The following is a 20,657-nucleotide window of genomic DNA, read 5'->3' on the forward strand; positions in this document are numbered from 1 at the left end:
ATAATCCTACTTTTAAATGTACCAGTTACACATTATAAATAAATTAACTACTTTGTCCTCATGATCAAAAGAATATTATAAACGTACATTTTTGCCAAGGATAAACTAACTAGGCCAGAAAAATGGCATCATAACTATATAGAACTTGTAAATAATTCAATAAATGTCATGGATCCATCTGTTTCTATCAAGCGCGTCTGTAAAATACCAGGTTTTCACTGAGGTTAACTTTACGGAGCAGATCAGGGTTCGCTGCACTTGGATGACTACGAGACTGAGGCCAGAACAAGCAGGATGTTCTGTCGGGGCCCAGAGTTCACTTGAAACTGTCCCAGAGGAGCTGGACCTGGAGGACTGTGAAGGGAACAGACAACACACCATCAGTCAAGACAAGAACAAGCAAAAACCTCTTTCCTTTATTTACAACAAGATCTGGAAAAAACAACCGAAACACAAATCATGCAAACTAAAGGCAACACCAGTATAAATGTAGAGCATAATTCATAAAAAGTGATACAAAGTGTTTTAAATAACAGGAAAAGATTACATAGAACTCCAAAGCAAAGAAATAAAAACTGAAATAATAAATTAAATGTACTTTACTAAAAGAAAAGAGTGCAGATAAAATGCTGCAGTCATAGATAAACAGACATTGTCATTGAACATTGAGTTCAGTCTCACATCTTCAGGAGGTTTTTCTGCATTAAACTCAAATCCAAATGTTGTTGTCACAATATCAAGATAAGATCACGTCCAACATTTATGGACTTTAAAAAATAGATATATTTCTAATAAAATACCATAGAAATGGACTGGAAATTATGATACATTAAACATACTTTATCTGTTAGAGGTAAAACATAATAATTATAAAACTAACCACTACTGTAGAAAGACTACAGACTTTAGAAAGAATTTCCTTGCCTTGCCATAAAAGGCCTGGCAGGTCCACGTGCCCATTAGCACGCGCTAAATTACCCAGACGCCCCTGCTGTAGTCTGGCGCACGGCCGTGTCCACTCACAGCTCATAACCATAAGGTTTTTCATGAACGGCCCATTCAGCGCACAGGCCGCGCCTGTTTGCGCACAACACTGCGCACATTACGCACCTGAGCAAGGCAAGGACAGTTTCTTTAAATATGTATTCTTAGCTACATGTTGCCACAGAAATAGCCTAAATTGATTGTGTCACTGACATATCAACCGCTAAAGTTTAATAGAAATAAGATATGGAATAATTACTAATCGATTATCAGAATCAGAATCAGAAAGGGTTTATTGCCATTGTCAATTAACAGAATTCACAAACATAAGAACTTGTCTTGGTGATTCGGTGCAACATAAAACTGAATAAGTCAAAAAGAATAAGAATAAGCCCTCTTAATATTGAAATATAAAATTGATGTATATGTTACAATTACCAAACACAAACGTTCAAATTTAGCATATGTGCCAAAAACTTTAGTAACAGCCCCATCAAATAAAGCCTATACCCACATAACCTTAAAACTGTCTCAGGTGCAGCAGCAAATGAAATGTTAACGATCATTTTAAGAGTCATGAACATAGTGACAAACACATCCATATTAATGGTCTACTGATTATTTCTGGGGGTCGTGGCACTGGACCCTGCATGCCTCACATAAACTAGGCCTGATCTACTGGGCCGGCGCGGGGTTTTCTTTGGCGCGCTCGTGTGATAATAATAATTATATAAGTTCGTGCTTTTTAAATTGGTCAACGCAGTTTTAGTAAAAAAAAAAAAAAAACAGGCCTTTGTCCGTCTGTTCCCGATCAAATACCGAGATACATTTCCAATAATGGAGCCACGGGGCCTCGTCTTGACCACAGGCTCCGGAAGGATTCGGGCCACACTCAGATCACCAACAAAACACTGATGAGTTTACAGAATGTCTTTTAAAGCAGTTGTCGTGAATCTCAAGCACAAAGCCGAGCATGCATCAGCCTAAAATGGCCTGTGCGGTTATAAAAGTCACACAGAAATAACCTTTCTCTCTCTCTGTACAGGCCTCGTGCGTGAAGACGTTTGAAACAAAAGTCACATCTGATAAGTCGGTCAGTGCAGGGGTTTCATACAGAGCACATGAAGCATCTCGTGGCGTCGTGTGAGAATCTGGCCCTGATACTTTGTCTGTGGGCGGCACGAGCTGCCCGCAGAGGGCGGGACGAGGGGCCGTGCGCGCTCCTGATTGGACGCTGACTTTTGTGATTGACGGCTCTCCGGGGCTCTGCTCTGCTCGGGCTTTTGACACTCTGCAAAAGTGAGCTTGGAGCTCACGAGAAGAGGAGACGTGTTCACTGCTCACTTTGTGAACTTTGTCGTGAGTCTGGACGCACGCGGCCCGCGCACTGCCCTCTTGGATTCTACTTTTACGCACAGAACAAACTACTGCGAAACTTCTTTGTGTCTCCTCTGTCCTGCGCCGCGGAGATGGCAGAGAAGCGGCGCTCCCCGTGCGCGCTCAGCGTCAAGGCGCACGCGTTCTCGGTAGAAGCGCTGATCGGGGCCGAGAAAAGACGCAGGACCAGCGGGGAAGAGGTTTTGTCCCCGGGCTACGAGGACCGCACTGACGTGAGTGACCTGAGCCGCAGCCCCGGGCCGCGTGCCTCCAGAGCGTGCGCCAGCGACAGGGGCAGCGAGGACCGCAGCGACGGCTCTCGTGAGTAAAGACAAAATAAAGTTTATATAAACCCGATTCTGCTCAATACATCTCACTGAAAATCTATGTTAGGCCTAAAAACATTAAACACAATTAAGCACGCTCGTTGTATGCGTTATATGGTCTTTAATATTTTAGCCAAGTTTATGTGTGTTTATCTGTCCAAACTAACAAAGCACTAAAATGTTTAATAGATGTGGAACATTCATCTCAGCTGTGGCATGATTATGCTTATGCGAGGTGCTTTATGAGTTGCGTTAAATCATAAACACCCCAATTAGCAGCGCGTAAAGCGGGGCAGAGCCGGGACAGGGTGATGCTGGTCTGAACACTGACCCGACTGGGCTTGACAAATTACACTTGAATTTATACCTGCTTAGAACGCTTTTTGGTTTGCCTTTTGTTTAGTGCGGCTCTGCTCGTTAGGCCCACGTCCACACACAGACCTGGGCCTAACAGAGGTGGATAAAGACATAAACACTGCTATTAGCACACCTTATATTTCATTTAAGGTGTGCGAGGCCTAACTTACTCTCTATAGTGCATCAAGTCATAGCCTGGATTTATTTAAATGTTTACATGGCATGGATTTCCAGAAGAAGTGTAGGCCCAAAGTGTTTTTACCATAATGTCATTAAATACGTGCGTAAAACGTTTGGTCACAATCACGCAAATTAATACCCCTATCATGACAATATTTTAAGATGTCATTAAAATAATCTAGAGTTCTCGTTTTCGCGCTAAAACGCACAGTCAGGGTATAACATTTAATTGGAGCTGTATTTACAATGCAGCCGAGAGCGAGGACGTGTTGGTGGAGAGTCCGCAGCCACCGCTTCTGTGCTCGGGGCCCGGGGCTGCGGTTACCGGCGGCGGCGGCGGCGGCGGCGGCGGCGGCGGCGGCGGCGGCGGAGCAGACGAGACTCGGGTCGATCTGCAGGGCTCCGACCTCTGGAAACGGTTCCACGAGATCGGCACGGAGATGATCATCACTAAAGCGGGACGGTGAGTGTTGTGAATTATTATTATTATCATTATTATCATTATTATCATTATTATTATTATTATTATTATTATTATTATTATTATTATTATTATTATCATCATTATTATTATTATTATTATTATCATCATTATTATTATTATTATTATTATTATTATCATCATCATCATCATTATTGCAGGCGGATGTTTCCTGCCATGCGTGTAAAAATCACAGGCTTGGACCCGCACCAACAGTATTACATCGCCATGGACATAATCCCAGTGGACAACAAACGCTACAGGTGAGTGTGCACTTGTTGTTATTGTGTTATATTAATTATGATGTGGTTTAGAAGTCCATGCCTCGAGTCCACGGCTTCAGGAATGTGACCATGGACTACAGTATGCAGCGGACATGTATTTTTAGCTTGTGCAAATTGCCGTTCCGGTTCCACAAATGGCACTTGGCATTGCGCAGTCTAATTATTGCGCGCACCGTTTGTATTGGGCCTTTTGGAGGGTCACCTCTGCACGAGCGGGGTCACAAAGAGAGAGGGGTCACGAAGAGAGAGAGGGGTCACAAAGAGAGCGGGGTGGCAAAGAGAGAGGGGTCACAAAGAGAGAGGGGTCACAAAGAGAGCGGGGTGGCAAAGAGAGAGGGGTCACAAAGAGAGCGGGGTGGCAAAGAGAGAGGGGTCACAAAGAGAGCGGGGTGGCAAAGAGAGAGGGGTCACAAAGAGAGAGGGGTCACAAAGAGAGCGGGGTGGCAAAGAGAGAGGGGTCACAAAGAGAGCGGGGTGGCAAAGAGAGAGGGGTCACAAAGAGAGCGGGGTGGCAAAGAGAGAGGGGTCACAAAGAGAGAGGGGTCACAAAGAGAGCGGGGTGGCAAAGAGAGAGGGGTCACAAAGAGAGCGGGGTGGCAAAGAGAGAGGGGTCACAAAGAGAGCGGGGTGGCAAAGAGAGAGGGGTCACAAAGAGAGCGGGGTGGCAAAGAGAGAGGGGTCACAAAGAGAGCGGGGTGGCAAAGAGAGAGGGGTGGCAAAATCTTGTGAAAATGGACAATTTGCAAAAACGTTCAGGCCAGATAAGCCATTGCCAATTTTTTTAATGTAAACATGAACTGTTTAAAGTTCACATAATAAACATAGACAAGCAATATTTATGTAAATTGTTCATGCTATTTTTTTCTTGTTGCCCCATGTTATTATGAATTTATTTACAGACATAGTTCTCACACATTTGAGGGCAGTGCGATATTGGAAAAAGATTGGAATTGATATTGATATTATTGAAATATTTGAATCTGCATCTGCAATTTTAGTTAAACTAAAATGTGCATTAATTTACCATAATTTTAGTCAGACTATGTCAAAACAAAAGTTTAACATTGACAAATGAATGAATCTGATTTAGGACTTTAGAAAAATAATAAATATAATTTGAAAAAAAATACATATAAAACACACATTTTCAATTAAAAAAAAAGTACTTTTTTGTCAAATGGATAATCCTGGTGTTATTGCAATATGTTTAATTTAATGCAATATGGTTTATTGCCTCTGTTTGCGATATCGATACTTTTGTAATAAACTCTGCAGGACCTCAAATTTATTCTTCACCTTTTGAACGTTCAAGGGTTTTTTTTTGCCAACATAAAGCTAAAATAATAATAATCTTATTAACCTTGTTTATTGTAGTCCCTCTTGTAGGCTTTTTTTGCTCTTTTCTGCAGTTGAATTTCATTTGTAAGTGCCATTTAAAAAAGTCATTGGAGAAATGTTTTCAAAAGCCAAATGTATTTTACTGCAATCAAAATAATAAGACACCCCTCCTCGATCAAATGCACTATTACTTTCATTTATAATATCTGTAGAAGGCTGTAACAAAAACAAGGTAATTTTCACTATAGTTTATGTGTTTTTTTGCAGCTGAATTACCTCTCTCTGTTGACTGTACCTAACAGCAGGGATGTGTTGCAGGTACGTGTATCACAGCTCTAAGTGGATGGTGGCCGGTAACGCAGACTCGCCGGTTCCTCCTCGGGTTTACATCCACCCGGACTCGCCCGCCTCCGGAGAGACCTGGATGAGACAAGTGGTCAGCTTCGACAAACTCAAACTGACCAACAACGAGCTGGACGACCAAGGACATGTGAGTTTAGTTAAGTGTGTTTGTTCAACGAGATATGGGATCGTGCACAGCTTTAACCTAATGTGTGTTGTCACGGTTCAAACATTTCAAACTCGATTTCAATGCTAAGGAAAAGACTTGCCGCCGATTTCAAAAGACAAAACTGCCATTTTCAACACAAAAGGACAAAACTTTCATTACGTTTCCATAATGTTCTTACGAAGATCAACAGGAAAGGCCATATTTTATTCAGTTTATAATATTGCAAGTATTGATACCTGCTCAAATGAGTATCTAGTTTTGATACTAGTTCAGCATTATATTTATTTCATAGTATTTATCTGATTTCCAACACTTTTGACAACACTAAATTAAGTTAAGGGTCTGACGAGCAGCAGCTACATTCTGCCAAAGCTATGTCAATCTTCTGAATTTAGCCTTCAGTAATTCTTTAAAATTCAAATTATGTAAAATAAGACACACATGTTTGTTTGTTTTATAACTGCCCTACAAAAATAAGCATACTTGTTTTTGCTAAAAGTGTCATTTGTGCTTCTCAGAAGCAGCGTTCAAAAAACATTTCAGCGAGATAGAATACACGATCCATCTTTACAGTATTATTATTAAAAAGAGTGATATTTGTTTAGTTTTTGTTGCTTCTAAAATATACAATCAAATGTAACTGTACAGCCCATTTACACGGCCCAATGAATCAGATAAACAATTGTCTTCATCGAACAGACATATGTTGATTTGCATTTTCCTTTTGTTCATAAAATACTTTTACAATGACCGAGTTTATGTTGAAATATAGACATCATAACAGGCCAACAAACACAGAGATGTTTTATCAAGTTGTATGTGTTTTTGCCCTAAATATAAATATGTTAAAATGCATCACTCAGCCATTCTTTGACATGTATATTTGTCATGCTCTTCTCTACATTTTCACTCTCTAAGAAAATAAATGCACTCCTTTTTACCCTCGGTCTTGCCATCTCTCTCTGCAGCACCTCCCAAAATATCTCAAATCTGACTTGTAATTTAACCTTTTTCCCGCCCTTCTTTTTTCCCCTGCACAGATCATTCTCCACTCGATGCACAAGTACCAGCCGCGAGTCCACGTGATCCGTAAAGAGTGCGGAGAGGAGCTTTCCCCAGTGCGGGCCGTCCCGACCGGGGAGGGAACGCGCACTTGCTCCTTCCCCGAGACGGTTTTCACCACCGTCACAGCCTATCAGAACCAGCAGGTAAAAGTACACGAGTGGAGAACTGCGTAATGAGCTTTGAGTCTTTGAGGGGCAAACAAATGTCGCTGTGGTCAGGAAAAAACTGCATTCTCCACGTGCAAGTGCGACATTGGCCTGTTCACGTGAGAGGAGCGGGTCACAGTCTGTGTTATGAGGACGTGTTTCAATTGCGATTTATTGTGCGAGGAAAATATCACGATAAATGATAATATTGAAATGACTGAATCCTAGTAAATCCTATTCTATATTAAAAAAACATGCTGTAATAAATGAAAAGCAGAATGAAACACTTAAGTAGTTAGTTAGTTAGTTAGTGTCATTAAGGGAGTTGTCTATGTTATTTATTCAACTTTTTATAGCTGAAATTTTAATACTGTACACAATAAAAAAAAAGAACCAAAAGATTCCTCTTAGTGCAAAGAAAAGATACACACGATAAATGTTGAGCCTCAAAAAATATGATTCCAGCTTTTTTTTTTTTTTTTCATTTTTTACAATATTTCAATATGGTAATTGTTGTCTACTATTTTTGAAATATATTCTTTAAATTATCGACACCTTTTCAAGCTTGAGAAATGAAACATTTCGGTTATTGTTAATCACTCTGTCAACGGTCATAGTTTTTGAATCCATGGATAAGGTAAAATTAACTAATTATTCACATAATAAACTGATTATTCACCTAATGAAATAACATATTGGCAGCTTTTCCCCCCAGTGTTACTTTACTTTTGCCTTCTCTGCTGGTTGTTTGATTTTATTTACATCACAGACAGAAGGATTTATCTATGGGTTTCAGAATGATAAAAGATTGGGAGCGCTGCCATAGCAACTGACAATTTAAAACAAAATATCATATATTTTTATTGTGGAAAAAAGTTCTTAAAATATTGCTTATAACAGTGAAACCCATGATGTCTATAGCTTATTTTTATTTGAAAGTGTGAAAAATGTATTTGATTATGTGGTGGATAATCATACCAGCCGCAATAGTTGCAGTGGTCCCTATTTGTCATTAACCTTTGTTTTATAGTTTTTGGATACTGAGTGATTGTTAATGATCTGCTCCAAATGAATTCAACTGTTAAGAAAAATAATACATTTTAATTGAGTTTCCTGCTGTTTTTGACTGTAATAATGTCTGCATCGAGCCCTTCGCACACTGTGTTGTTGTGAGCGTGCAGCAGTTGCAGTGCACGGCTTGTTAGCGAACATAGTGCCACTGCCTATAAACGTCCCTTCAGATTTGGGTCACAGAAGACGCCTCTAAAACACCGCTCCTCTGTGGCACACCTCGTATCGTGGCACGCCGCCCACACATGCTCGCAATGTCAAACTGCGCCGGGCTAACGACATTATCACCTAATAAGAGCACATTTATTAGTGCGTCCTTATAATGGCTAAAGGATTTTAATGGGGAGAGTTATTACGGCGCTAACGTGGTCTGTTTTGTTTCGCAGATTACACGCTTGAAAATTGACAGAAATCCATTCGCCAAGGGCTTCAGAGACTCTGGCAGGAACCGGTGAGTCGCTGCAAACCGCACACATTTTCACATAACAATTGGTTTTGGTGCATTCATTTCTGTTTGGTTTTTGGGTCGGAGCGAAATGGCCTAATTCTTCTGATGGAAAATGCAAAACTGACCTGGATCAAACGGCCCTTGCAGCATAAATTGGCGATTTTTTTTTATCATTTAATTGTCCAGCTTTTAAAACCTCAGCGCAGTTCACGTGCAGAGCAGAGGAGGGACAAAAGGAGTCTGCAAACCTAAAGCTACAAACTTAAATGGAGCGTCAGATTCCTTTCGGCCTCGGGGCATAAACATCAACAGCAAAATAATAAAATTCAAGACTGTCATGAAGAAAATCTGTCCAAACACATTTCCCAACATATATAAACAGCGTATTAAAACAACAGAGCAGTAAAAGCCCAGCAGTCTGCAAACAGATCTCCCCCAAAGGCCCCACAGACGTGATTAGGACGGAGGGAGCAAGGGAAGGAGGAAGAGAGGAGAAATGTGACTGAAGGAAGACTAACATCGCCGTAAAACAATGTTACTCAAGTAAAAGTACAATGTGGTTGTTCAAGAAATTGCTCAAGTAAAAGAGAATGACTGAAGTGTGAAGATTTTAAGGACAAAGCGTTAAACTGTGCTCAAAAGCTGGTATTTCCAATAGTACAGAGCACAAATATGAGAAAATCGTATCTGAGCGGCGCAAGAAACATAAAATCATTTAATATTGTCGACATCAACCAAAACTTTTACTCATGTTAGTTAAAGTCATGTAGTCCAAACCTCATCGTTTGGTCGATTAATCGGTCAATGGTGTCTTAGGCGACTACATTTATTATTAGTTTAATTATTTTTATTAAGATGAAATGGATGTTTATGTGCAACAGTAGAATGGAGGAGGCTCAGAGTGAATTTACTGGAGCTTTTGGGCTGACTGGACAGTTTTATCCAACTTTTCCGTATGAAGTTAATGTTTATTGCTGTTTATTTACCTGTAATTACATTTGCTTATATCGTATAGAGCTTTTTAGAGCCTCTTTTTTAGTCGATTAATTGCTGCAGAGGGCCTAGACTTTCTTCAGTCGACCACAGCCGCCCTACAAATAAATGCAACTCTGTGAATGCGAGGCAGTGGTGGAGAGTGAGAGGAACGAAGAAGGCGAGGCGAGGAGGAGCGGATAACACAGAGGTCTGACAGCTGAGCCCATAAAAGTGAACCTGAAGGAGGCCCCCGAAAACTGGCCCTAAACGTTACAGGAAGAGTTAATCAGTTTGCTAAATAAACTCTTGCTCTCGTAGGCTGGCTCGCAGCACCGCTCCGGGGCAGCTTGTCTACATTATCGCAGCGGCTGCAACCCGGCGGGGGGCAGGACTTTTATCCCCCCGCACTAACGAGGGGTATAACAGAGTGCTGGCATTGCCCCGTCACATGCGACTCTCCGCCCCACCTGCAGGGGGAGGGGCAGAGCGCTCCCACCTCGTAAATCCAGGCTGTGGCTTCCTGCTCCTTGGTTCTGATTCGCCCGTAAAAAGCCGTGTGAAAGCAATTACCTCGGAGCACCCGGGCAGCAGCGGGGCCAATCGATGCAGGACGTTTATGCCCCTCATTACCTGCGGTCTCCATGGTGACGGACGGAGAGAGAGGGCGGGAGAGGCAGTTAAGATGGCCGCCAGGTGGTTGGCATGATGTATGGTCCAGGCCGAACTGTAAAGAGAAAGAGAGTTGGGATGAAAACCAGAAGAATACAGTTTTTTCTCTAAATGTTCGATGGGTTTGATGCAGTGAAAGGGCCCAAAAGTCTCTGGTCATTATGTCGATGACACAACCATGAATGGACTAGAAAGTGCAGACATATCACTTTATACCCTTTTTCGGAAGATTGCAGTAGATGTTTTTGTTTGTTTTGGAGGTCATTTTTAATAGTTTTGATTATAGTCAATATACTTGACATTCTAATTTTGCAAATCTACAAAAACAACAATTGTATCAATTGTTTCACTTATCTCCCACTTTTATCTGTTTCTTTGATGTGCATAGACCCAGACACTGTCGAGAGAGGTTCAGTATTGTATGAAATAACCTTTTGTTCTTTACAGGATGGGTCTGGAGGCTTTGGTAGAATCGTATGCTTTCTGGCGTCCATCTTTGAGAACACTTACATTTGAGGACATCCCAGGCATGGCCAAACAAGGTAAGACCGTGTTTTAATGCTGATGCTAATTAAAAGAAAGAAAACAAAAACATGACCTGAAAACACATTTACAAACATAAATATTAATACAAATTAGGCAAAATGAACTATTCTGAGCTTTAACCTTGTTATAACATTGTTCCCTCACCAACAACATACCTGGGATTTATCTTGATTTGCACTTAATTTATTAATTCATTTTATTCAAAAACGCTTGGTTTCAAATTCCCCAGATTTGAGACAGAAACGTAAATCATCCCCAGACTTGTTTTTAGCATCACTGCTGGGAAAATACAATAATTACAGCTGCGTGCTTCCATTAGCTTGTTGGAGACAAGCTAGCTTTTTAAAAATGTACCCATGGTAACTTCCCTCTGCTTCTAGATTGCGTGCTAACACCAGATCCTGAAGAAGGAACGCCTGATTAATAGTTATAAGAAACTCATGTGTGGTTTTCAATATATGCATTATTTTAAGTTTAAAAAAAGTAAATCCAAAAACAATACAAACAATTCCAAAAACTGTCCTTTAATGGAAATGTTCCAACAGGACAGATTAAATTAATATTAAGTAATTTCAAGGTAATCACAGAATATTGTAACAAACAAACACATTTCTGAATCGATCTTAATGTCAAATTAAAGTAAAATATATACGAGCTCCACCTGGGTTGTACAGCCATCACTTTTTCTTGTGTCTCACCAGTCTCTTTGTATGTGCAGGAGTCCCGGGCGCTCATGGAGGAGTGATGCCCACCTCTCCCTGCTCCTCCCCGTTCCAGGTGTGTCCCCTCAGCCCTCCCGACTACACCTGCGCCCGCCCGACCCACCCGCTCCACCGCTACGCCAACGGCCCGGACCCCTTCTCGTCCCCGCGAGGCCCGTCCGCTTTTGACACCGACGGCTTTTGCTCTCTTCCTCTTCCCACGTCGCAGCTCGGATACCTGTCCAACCCGTCGCCCCAGAGCTACGCCAGTCTCCGCCTCCACACTCCGCCCTACAGTCTCTACGGTTACACATTCCCTCCGTCGCCACGCCTTGCTGCCAGTCCAGACAAAATGCCCTCCGCTGCGACGGTCAACCACGGCGGGCATTTCATCGGCTCGTCTCCCAGCGGAACCCTGACGGACAGTATCAGCGTCTTGAGCGGCGGGCAACAAGGATTTCTGTTTGATTCTCGGACTTTGGGGCTGACCACGAGTCAAGCCGGAGGAGCGACGTCACAGGTCTCCGCCCACATGACATAACTGTGTTTATGTTTGTGCAACGAAAGACATTGTGGACATCGAATTAAAGACGGATATCACTTTGGACATAAATCACTTTATTCTGCATTCTTCATCCGACAAGTCAAGACTGTCTTCAAATAAGAAAATAAGAAATATAATTGTTAGTTAAAATGACTTGAAATGAGCAATATATTTGTGCATCACTTTATAATAGCTAGTATACTTTTAATAGCCTTAACAAAGCTTGAACAAAGGCTTAAGTCACGTTGAAGAAACAGTTTATTAAGAATTATTTAAGCTTGGTTACTAAGTAGTTACTAAGCCTGAATCATTCTTGATGAACTATTTGTTCCTAGTGAATTCATGTTTTATTATGGCTTATAAAAGTGTAGTTATTATTGAGTCTTACCACTGATCCTTATATCAACCAAAATTATTAATGTAAGAAAATTGCACTGAGCTCAATCAGAAATGCCATGAAAAAAATTAATAAATCAAATCCTATAAGCAATTAAATGATCAAAACATACAAGAAATATACCCTGAAGTCATTATTTGTTTAACCTATGCTAGATATTCCTATTGTGCGTTGTGGAACTGAATAAAGGATTTAAAAACCTAAAAACTAGACAGAACTTCAGGCTTTACAGATCTACTTCCGCCTGGACACAGTTAAGATAAAGCGAGTGTTTATGTTCAACAAAATGACTTCTTCATCATCACTTGTTGACACATGGACAGTGGACGTCTTGAGTGACACGTGAAGACTTTATGTATGTTTATGTTTGTACAGTTTAAGGTAAGAAGTGGAGATCTAGTGAGCCTTGGCACTTACAAACCCAATGCACCAGGACATTTGAGCCAAAAACCTATATACTTTTATTATGTAATCACCACATCACTAATTTAACTGAATAAATTTGGTTTAATAATGCTCTTCTTATATGTTACTGTAAATATCTTCACAATTATTATACTTGGTTGTGAAAAAGAACCAGTATTTGCATCCTTGTATGTGTTAATTGTATGTTTTGTGTGCATGTTGGGTGCGTGATAAAACATTGAAGACGGTGAGTTTTCTGAGCATCATGTTTATATTCTGAACCTTCATGTTGGAGGGAATTGATCTAAGTATCTATATCCAACTAATTCTGTATAGGTAATATATCCATAGCTTAAAATCAACAGAATTGAAGGCTGGGGTGCCCAAACTCGTTTCTTACCAAGACAAAGTGAATGCATATTAATGAGGTGAGGGCCAAACCGTTTGCACAAAAAATAGTTATGATTAAAGGCACTACACGTGATTTTCACCGTCTTAAAAACATGAAAAACAAAACTATTTCATTTTAAACGCTTTGAAGCAGTCCACATGTATCGCTCACTGACCTTATGCAGTCCGAGGATCCTAATTATCAATTGTGATGCATTTATAACTCTAGCTAACAACAACTAGCATGCTAACAGGACACGTCCTGCTTTGTGGAGAGTAAACGCTCAAAAATTAGATGCAAACAGCACACAGCAGTCACATTTTGACCCAATTAAATGTTTTTACAATATATGCGTACTGGGGCAAAATAAATTAAAATTTATTATATGAAAAAAAAACAGCTACTGCCCCTTTAAATTGGGAAATAGACTGGACCCTTCCATCTATCTTTTCGGCGTAGAGTATACTCTGAAATCTCTCCACCTCCTCACGGACCAAATTAGGCCCTTTATCTGAGTGACAGATGTTTTTCTGTCATGGTGCAATATTAGAGCGAGATGTGGGCGGGGTTAACAGTTCAAGCTAAAACATATTCTTCACTCATGGTTCAAAAAGGGTACAGCACCATCAATCGGATCTACCCCTGGTTTCTCCACTCCCAGTTTAGATGTACTACAATTCTGGTGCTGACCTTTCTTAGCTTATGGTTGGATTCTAGATGCTTGCGCAATCAGTATTAAAGCTGTATGAAAATCCTCATACAACTTTATGCAGGGAATTTATGAGAAATTGCTTTGGGAACAGTGTGAAACAACTGATCTGGAAGATGATATAATCCCTCATTCGTAGGTCAATGGTAGAAAAAGGCTTGTCCAAAGTTTTTTCTACCTGATTGAACACCTTTGAAATGCTTTATACAATAGAACACAACGTGAACTCCTCGACATATAGTCTGCGTTCACACTTACACACACCACAACTAAATTGGAAACAAACTGGTACTAAACGTGGTCCAAACTCCCAGTATATGTCATGACCGAAACAGGACCAAACCAGAACCAAACCAGGATCAAACCTGTGACGTACCATTAGTCTTAAATCCCCCAAATCTCTGTCCCTGGTTCCTGCTGGTTGCTGGTGTGTGCACTCAGTTGTCTGCTGTCAGTCTGAAGGTGAGAGGTGCTGACGAGACCAGCACATGTGGGGGGGGGGGGGGGGGGGGGGGGTGTCTTATTTTAGAACCAGGAATGATTGGCTTGTTGTTTCTGAGTGACACGGGACGGGCCCCCAGCCTGACAAGTCCTTACCACACACAAAGATATACGACCAATGCAGAATATAGAACTATACCATTTCTATTTGACTTTTAGCATCCAGATGATGTTAAAGCAAGTACTGATGGTGAATGCTTTGGAAAAGGAGTCACTATTATTAATGTTATCCACCATGTTGGGTGTACTTTGTGGCGCAGTCATTCTGAAGTGTAGACATTAGCACTTGCGTATGAGCAGGTGCTGATGTGACGGATCTGTCATGGAGCAGAAGAGGAGCAGAGAGCGGGGGTGAAGGGATCAGTGTCTGTGGCGCTGTGGAGCTTGTTTAAGATTTGCATGGCCCATAACAATTCAAGACATTTGAGATCTGCACTTAAAATATAATGTGTGTTGCTAATTCAGCAAATAACTTGTTCATACACATGCATGCTTCAACGTTTAAGTAGAATTGTACTGTTGTTTTTTAAAGGCCCAAATTATTGTATTTTGTTTCTTTTATGCATCTTATGGAAATATCGGGCATTCAACCACTCTCTAACCTGGCTGATGCCTTTATGTTGCACTCTGAACTGGCTTCTACACCTTTATAAACCTGGAAAGGCTCTGTCTGAATGAGATCGGATGATACAAAAGTCACAACGGTGGAACAAGCACAGAAATCTTTCCTGTCCTCAAAAGTGCCTTTATGTGCACTTTTAAAACAAAACAAAACAATTTTATATATTTCTGTTAAATTATTAATTAGCTATTATGAATCAATAATGTATGTTAATAATACAAATAATCAATAATAATACCTGTTTCGATTATTAATAAAACATTTGGATCAATAATGTGGTTTACAGTGAACAATATGTAAAATAATGCTCAAAGGATATTATAGTTTCATACTTAATTACCTCAAAACACATTAAAGATACACCTTTCACATAAACCTCTGTAGTCGGCCATGTTGTTTTAACTCTCATAATCTATTATTTATCCCTGTCTTCTCCAGGAGTCTGTTTTTTAGCAGGGCGTTTTAACGTGTCATCACCACAGAGCTCACAGTAATACGAATCACTGTTTGGCGTATCAGCTTTACTTGTAATATCTATTATTATCTAAAGCAGGGTATGTTGATTTATTGTTAACATCAGATGGACATAAATACACACTTAGTAGAGTGGCCAAGCATCTCATGGTGACACTGGATACACCTCAACTGTGAAGCCTCGAATCAAAGCAGAACCATATCGCTGCTGCTGGTTTGGGGCGACTGATTTAGACACGCCATAAAAGAAAGGAAAGGGGCAAAAGGAAACTTCTACACATTAAATATACTAATTTACACATTTTTTGTATTTACACTTTGTAGTTGATTTGACCCATAGATCAAGGCAATGTTCAAAACCTTTCCCCACATCTTGAGCCAGGTTTATGGCCATAATACCAAGCCTGAAAGAAACCCATTCTTAAATTGTTAAATTGAATAAAGTGATACTCCCAACCTTCTTACATGTCAGAATTAGGCTTCAATAGAGGACTTTGTCATTACATTACCAGAGTGACAGAGGGGCAGTGAGTTTTGGGACTTGAAAGGTATGGGGACTAACCTGGATAACGTCAGATTAAGTTCTACCCATTATCAATCTGGAATGGCTCTCGTCGATATTGTTCCAGACGAGGAGGGAGGAGTTTCAGCCAATTACAGCAGCCAATTGCCGGAGAAAAAAACAACAATGCACTAGGCCCTAAATGTCTGTGAGACTCTTTATCTGAGCAGATAGTCACACTGGACAATGTCAGTGTAGCCTGTAAGAAACCTTGGGGTCTTATTTGACCAAAAGCTCTCATTCAAAGCGCATATAATTAAAGCCCGTAAAACAGCCCTATTTCCTTTTTTAAAGGATTTTTGGCTCGTAGACTTTATTGGACAAGACAGATGAGAATGAAATGGGGGATGAGAGAGAAGGGAGGTCAGGCAGTAACAGAGTCGGGAATCGAACAACACTGCGGCCGGCTGCGCATAGAGTATTCATGTGCTGCGCCTTAACCACTCGACTACAATTTTAAAAAGCGATGCTGAAAAAAGTATCCATGCATTAGTTACATCTAGAGTAGACTAATGTAACTCCCTGATCACAGCGTGTCCTAAAAGCTCCATAAAAAACGTAAACTAAGAAGAGATCACATTACGCCGAGTCTCTTCACTGGCCCCCAATCGAGTTTAGAATCAAATTTAAAATCCTACTCTATGTTCTCAAAATGCTGGCCTTCTGGTGGTCCCAAGAGTCTCTAAAAGCACAGTAGGAGGTAGAGCGTTTAGCTCCTGTCCATGTTAAAGAGGCCGACACAGTCTCTTCATTTAAGACCAGGCTTAAAACGTTCCTCTTTGAAATCGCTTTTGTGAGGAAAGTTAGGAACAGAAATGAAAACTTACGCTGCCATATGCGCTGCCCTAGGAGCTATGCTGGAGGAAGTATGGCAGCTCTCCCCGGCTTCCTCCTACTATTTAATATTTTGGTTCACTGTGTCTGTTCATTGCTGTTCACATGTTTTTCTCCCTCTCAGGAGTGGTGCTGTTTCAGGCACTGCTGATGCTGACCTGTAGATTTGGGTGCTCTTCATCTGCCTGGATGAACTGTCTTGCTAGATGAACCCCCCTCTCTCCAAGTCTGATATGTACAGTATAATGGATGGATGGAGAATGTATAACATAATTCATTTGTCAATTTCCAATGAACATTGTTTGATAAATCCTTCAAGGCAACCAAAGGATATATCGCTGAGTTTCAATATTAAACACTAAATATAGTTTTTGGCTGGATTAATGTTACGCTTGATACCTTATTAAATGTTTTTTTAATAAGGTATCGTCAAAAACTACAGCAAAACTACAAGGCCTGTTTCCTAAATAGTTCACTCTCTCCCACATACACAAAGCAAAGGTCCCACACTCCACAACAGTCAGCATTTCCATACAGGCCGCTGTGGTTTGAGCGTCTTGTGTGATTGACGCAGGCATATTAGCATTCGGCCCGACACCAGGAGCACGTGGTTGGCCCGGGGCAGGGGGGGGCGAGTGGGGGGCCGAGGGGCTGTGGCCACGATGCGTGAGCTGGCATAGGCCCGTCCACTCTCAGGTGAGGTCACACTGCACTGACCGAGGTTTGGCAAAGACACAAGAAACTGTCGGCAGCTCAGAGGCATGTTTGTGTGTGATGAGCTGCGGATTAGAATTACAAATTGTGATTTAGAATAACTTCCCTTCAAATGTGTGCAATGCCTAAAGGGAAACGCAAGTTTTCCAGTAGGAATAAATGAATGACATAAGAGCAACACTTACCACAGAGTTTTCATTTTTGTTGCCAGATTTCTTTTAAATTTGGTTTACACACACGTACAGTATTGCATTATTAAGACAACTGAAATGATTGAATGTAGGAAATCATACTATATCGAGAAACGTTTGAATTACCGCTAGATGTGCCTAATGTCCATAGAAAAAAATCAAAAGCAAACAAAAGAAGCACATGATTAACACTGGGTCACTACTGGTACATGTAAATACTGTACATTGATCACACTATGGTCTATTCAACTAAATGTTCCTGAGGGCCAACTTTTCTCGCCACAGCGTGCCGCCATTTTAACACAGATTGGGGTCACACACATCTCAACACTAGGAGCAATTCCAGTGATGATGTTGTTAAAACAACTGATATTTGATTATTGTGAATAATAAAGTACAAAAGAATTTACCATATCTGCAAAATTGCCAATCCAGTACAGAACAAGAATTAAATTAGCCTTGGTCAACCAGATCTGAACCAGGATTAAACCAGAATGAAGTCTAAACCAGGACTAAATCCAACCAAAATCAGGTCTAAAGCAGAATTAAACGCAGACCAAACAAGGACAAAATTAGTACTCTTATTTGGCCCGCAGGCTGTAAATTGAATAAACCTATACTATATTCTCAGACTAGTCTAAGTTTAGTATTTAACATAAAATTCTCGAGATACGACAACACAATCTCGAGCTCAAGTGTTTATATAAACAATTCCATGCATTATCATCAATAAATGTAAATATTTCTGTGTAATACATCTAGAACAGTGCAGACGGTAACATGTTTGGTGGCTGTGTCCTTGGCCAAGATATCGCACCTTCCTGCAAATGTCCTGTGCATAGTGTGAATTATTTCTTGATGGAAATTAAAAGCCCAACAGAAAGTTACGACTTATCAAATATGGACAACATGGAGGTCATGGGGATTCCGGGAGGTGCACCTGTGCCCTGCTGCTGGTGGCATTGGGACTAAAGGGCGGTATGTGTGTGAGCGAGGGGCCGGCGGGAGGGGTCAGCTGGTGACAAGTGCAGGGGACACTGGTGCATGCTGGGACCTACAGGCTCAGCTCAGATATGTCTGCGTGACCCGTTAATGGCCCTCGGGGTATTCGATGACATTTGCAAGAATCCCGAGCTCAGGGTGTCCTTTACAGCCGCTGAATCTTTCCCCCCCAGCCTGATTTATGGCTCACCGCGGGGGGCTGTTTTTCCCCTCGTTCACTTAGACACCCATTGAACTATGTACCAACACTATCTGGGTGTCGAGAAATAATCTTTGCATGTCAGCAGGACGATCCGGGTTTGAAATGTATGAAAATGTTCACCTCGAAGGTAGAAGCTGACACTATGATCCTTACGCAAGATGGAGATCGCAGCCAGAATGAAAGCAGAAGCCGGCGACGTCTTATAAATGTCGCTCAGATCTTTGAGCGTGTGATCTGTGGCTTGTCCCTGCAGACGCCCCATGTTGGAGCACAGTTATTCACAGCTGCCTTACTGCGACAGCTTTAGGGGCTGAAGACTTTTCGGAAACTTAGATTATCACTGGACCCAAACACCTGCTGCTCGGACCGAGTGTAAAGGAAAGAGAGGAACTATACAGAAAGTGAGATTAGTCATTATTTTGCCGGCACGGCGAAAGAATGTCTAGCCCTCTCGCCTCACAGCAAGAAGGTCACAGGTTCAACTCCCGGGCCTTTCTGTGTGTAGTTTGCATGTTTCTCCCTGTGTCTGGGTGGGTTTCCACTGGGCGTTTGGTTTCCCCCATCAACTCGAAACATGCACCAGGGTTAAATTCTCCAGGTAAGGAACTGATAAAGACTAGCTCCAGATTTGGTGATGGGTTCACGGCAGGTTTCCCCAGCAGCATTGAAGGATGGGTCACATTTTCAGACTATAAAGTGTACAGTAAATAGACACCGTAACCTTACTAGGCTATATTTACAATAGATCTTGTACTATTTTTCCCTGAAATCTTAAAGTAATCTACTGTAAATATACAATATCGTACATATTACATTATATTCAACTTAATCAGCACCAATAATTTACAAAAGAAAAACTATGACTCTCCAGTCATCCACCGCGCCCATTTGTCTCCAACACCTTTACAAACATTTAATTTAAGTCACTGTGTCTTAATCACAAAAGAACGATTCACTCCAAACTTTTCAAATAAGTCTATCTGCGCGGAGGTCAGCAGAAGTGGTCTTGGAGTGACTGACGAGGTCAAGGCAGTGCGTGTGGGCGGCGGAGTGTGTTTTGTGTGCGTATATTTTCTGTCCGTAACAAAAATAGTGCCGGCCTCGGCTCCTACATTCTGCTGCTAATGGGGACTGTGTGTGTGTGTGTGTGTGTGTGTGTGTGTGCGTGCGTGTGTGTGTGTGTGTGTGTGCGCGTGTGTGTGTGTGTATGTGTGTGTGTGCGCGTGTGTGTGTGTGTGTGTGTGCGTGCGTGTGTGTGTGTGTGTGTGTGTGCGCGTGTGTGCGCGTGTGTGTGTGTGTGTGTGTGTGTGTGTGCGCGTGTGTGTGTGTGTGTGTGTGCGCGTGTGTGTGTGTGTGTGTGTGCGTCCTGGACTTAGCTGTATGCTCATTTATAGCCGCGCAGCCCATCAATCTTAATAGACGCGAGGAGTGCAAAGACTCGATGAAACGTCAGACATGATCACTATTCGCTCCATGGGTGCGGAGAGAAGGAGGACGAGGGGAAGGGAAGGGGGCACGGACTATAGGGGAGTGAAAGTGTAGAGTCGGGGCAGAGGGGAAGAAGGATGGGCTGAGAAAGAGCAAGGTCGCGAGTTGTTTCTGCCGCGAGGTGATGATAATGATGTGATCCTCGCGCCGGTGTCGCTGTGA

At 41.6% G+C, this 20,657-nt stretch overlaps 1 protein-coding gene across 1 annotated transcript; it reads left to right on the plus strand.

Annotated features, from left to right (window-relative positions):
• The first annotated feature begins 2,280 nt into the window (after positions 1 to 2,280).
• Positions 2,281 to 12,916, plus strand: tbx18 (T-box transcription factor 18). Its single transcript, XM_072444971.1, has 8 exons — positions 2,281 to 2,682; positions 3,477 to 3,687; positions 3,867 to 3,968; positions 5,646 to 5,817; positions 6,879 to 7,046; positions 8,507 to 8,571; positions 10,660 to 10,754; positions 11,477 to 12,916. The coding sequence occupies exons 1-8, from the start codon at positions 2,454 to 2,456 to the stop codon at positions 11,998 to 12,000; spliced, it is 1,566 nt and encodes a 521-aa protein (XP_072301072.1). The 5' UTR covers positions 2,281 to 2,453; the 3' UTR covers positions 12,001 to 12,916.
• The last annotated feature ends 7,741 nt before the right edge of the window (positions 12,917 to 20,657 follow it).

This window comes from Eucyclogobius newberryi, unplaced genomic scaffold, assembly GCF_026437365.1.
Source record: "Eucyclogobius newberryi isolate DKJ021-1_F unplaced genomic scaffold, fEucNew1.0.hap1 SCAF_1, whole genome shotgun sequence".
Taxonomy (NCBI): domain Eukaryota; kingdom Metazoa; phylum Chordata; class Actinopteri; order Gobiiformes; family Gobiidae; genus Eucyclogobius; species Eucyclogobius newberryi.

What these genes read in the sequence shown, in the direction of transcription:
- tbx18 (XM_072444971.1), top strand. Translation starts at nt 2,454, where the DNA reads ATGGCAGAGAAGCGGCGCTCCCCGTGCGCGCTCAGCGTCAAGGCGCAC. An exon ending in GTGGACAACAAACGCTACAG is followed by an intron (nt 3,969 to 5,645) that starts GTGAGTGTGCAC and finishes GATGTGTTGCAG; the next exon opens with GTACGTGTATCACAGCTCTA. An exon ending in CAGCCTATCAGAACCAGCAG is followed by an intron (nt 7,047 to 8,506) that starts GTAAAAGTACAC and finishes TTTGTTTCGCAG; the next exon opens with ATTACACGCTTGAAAATTGA.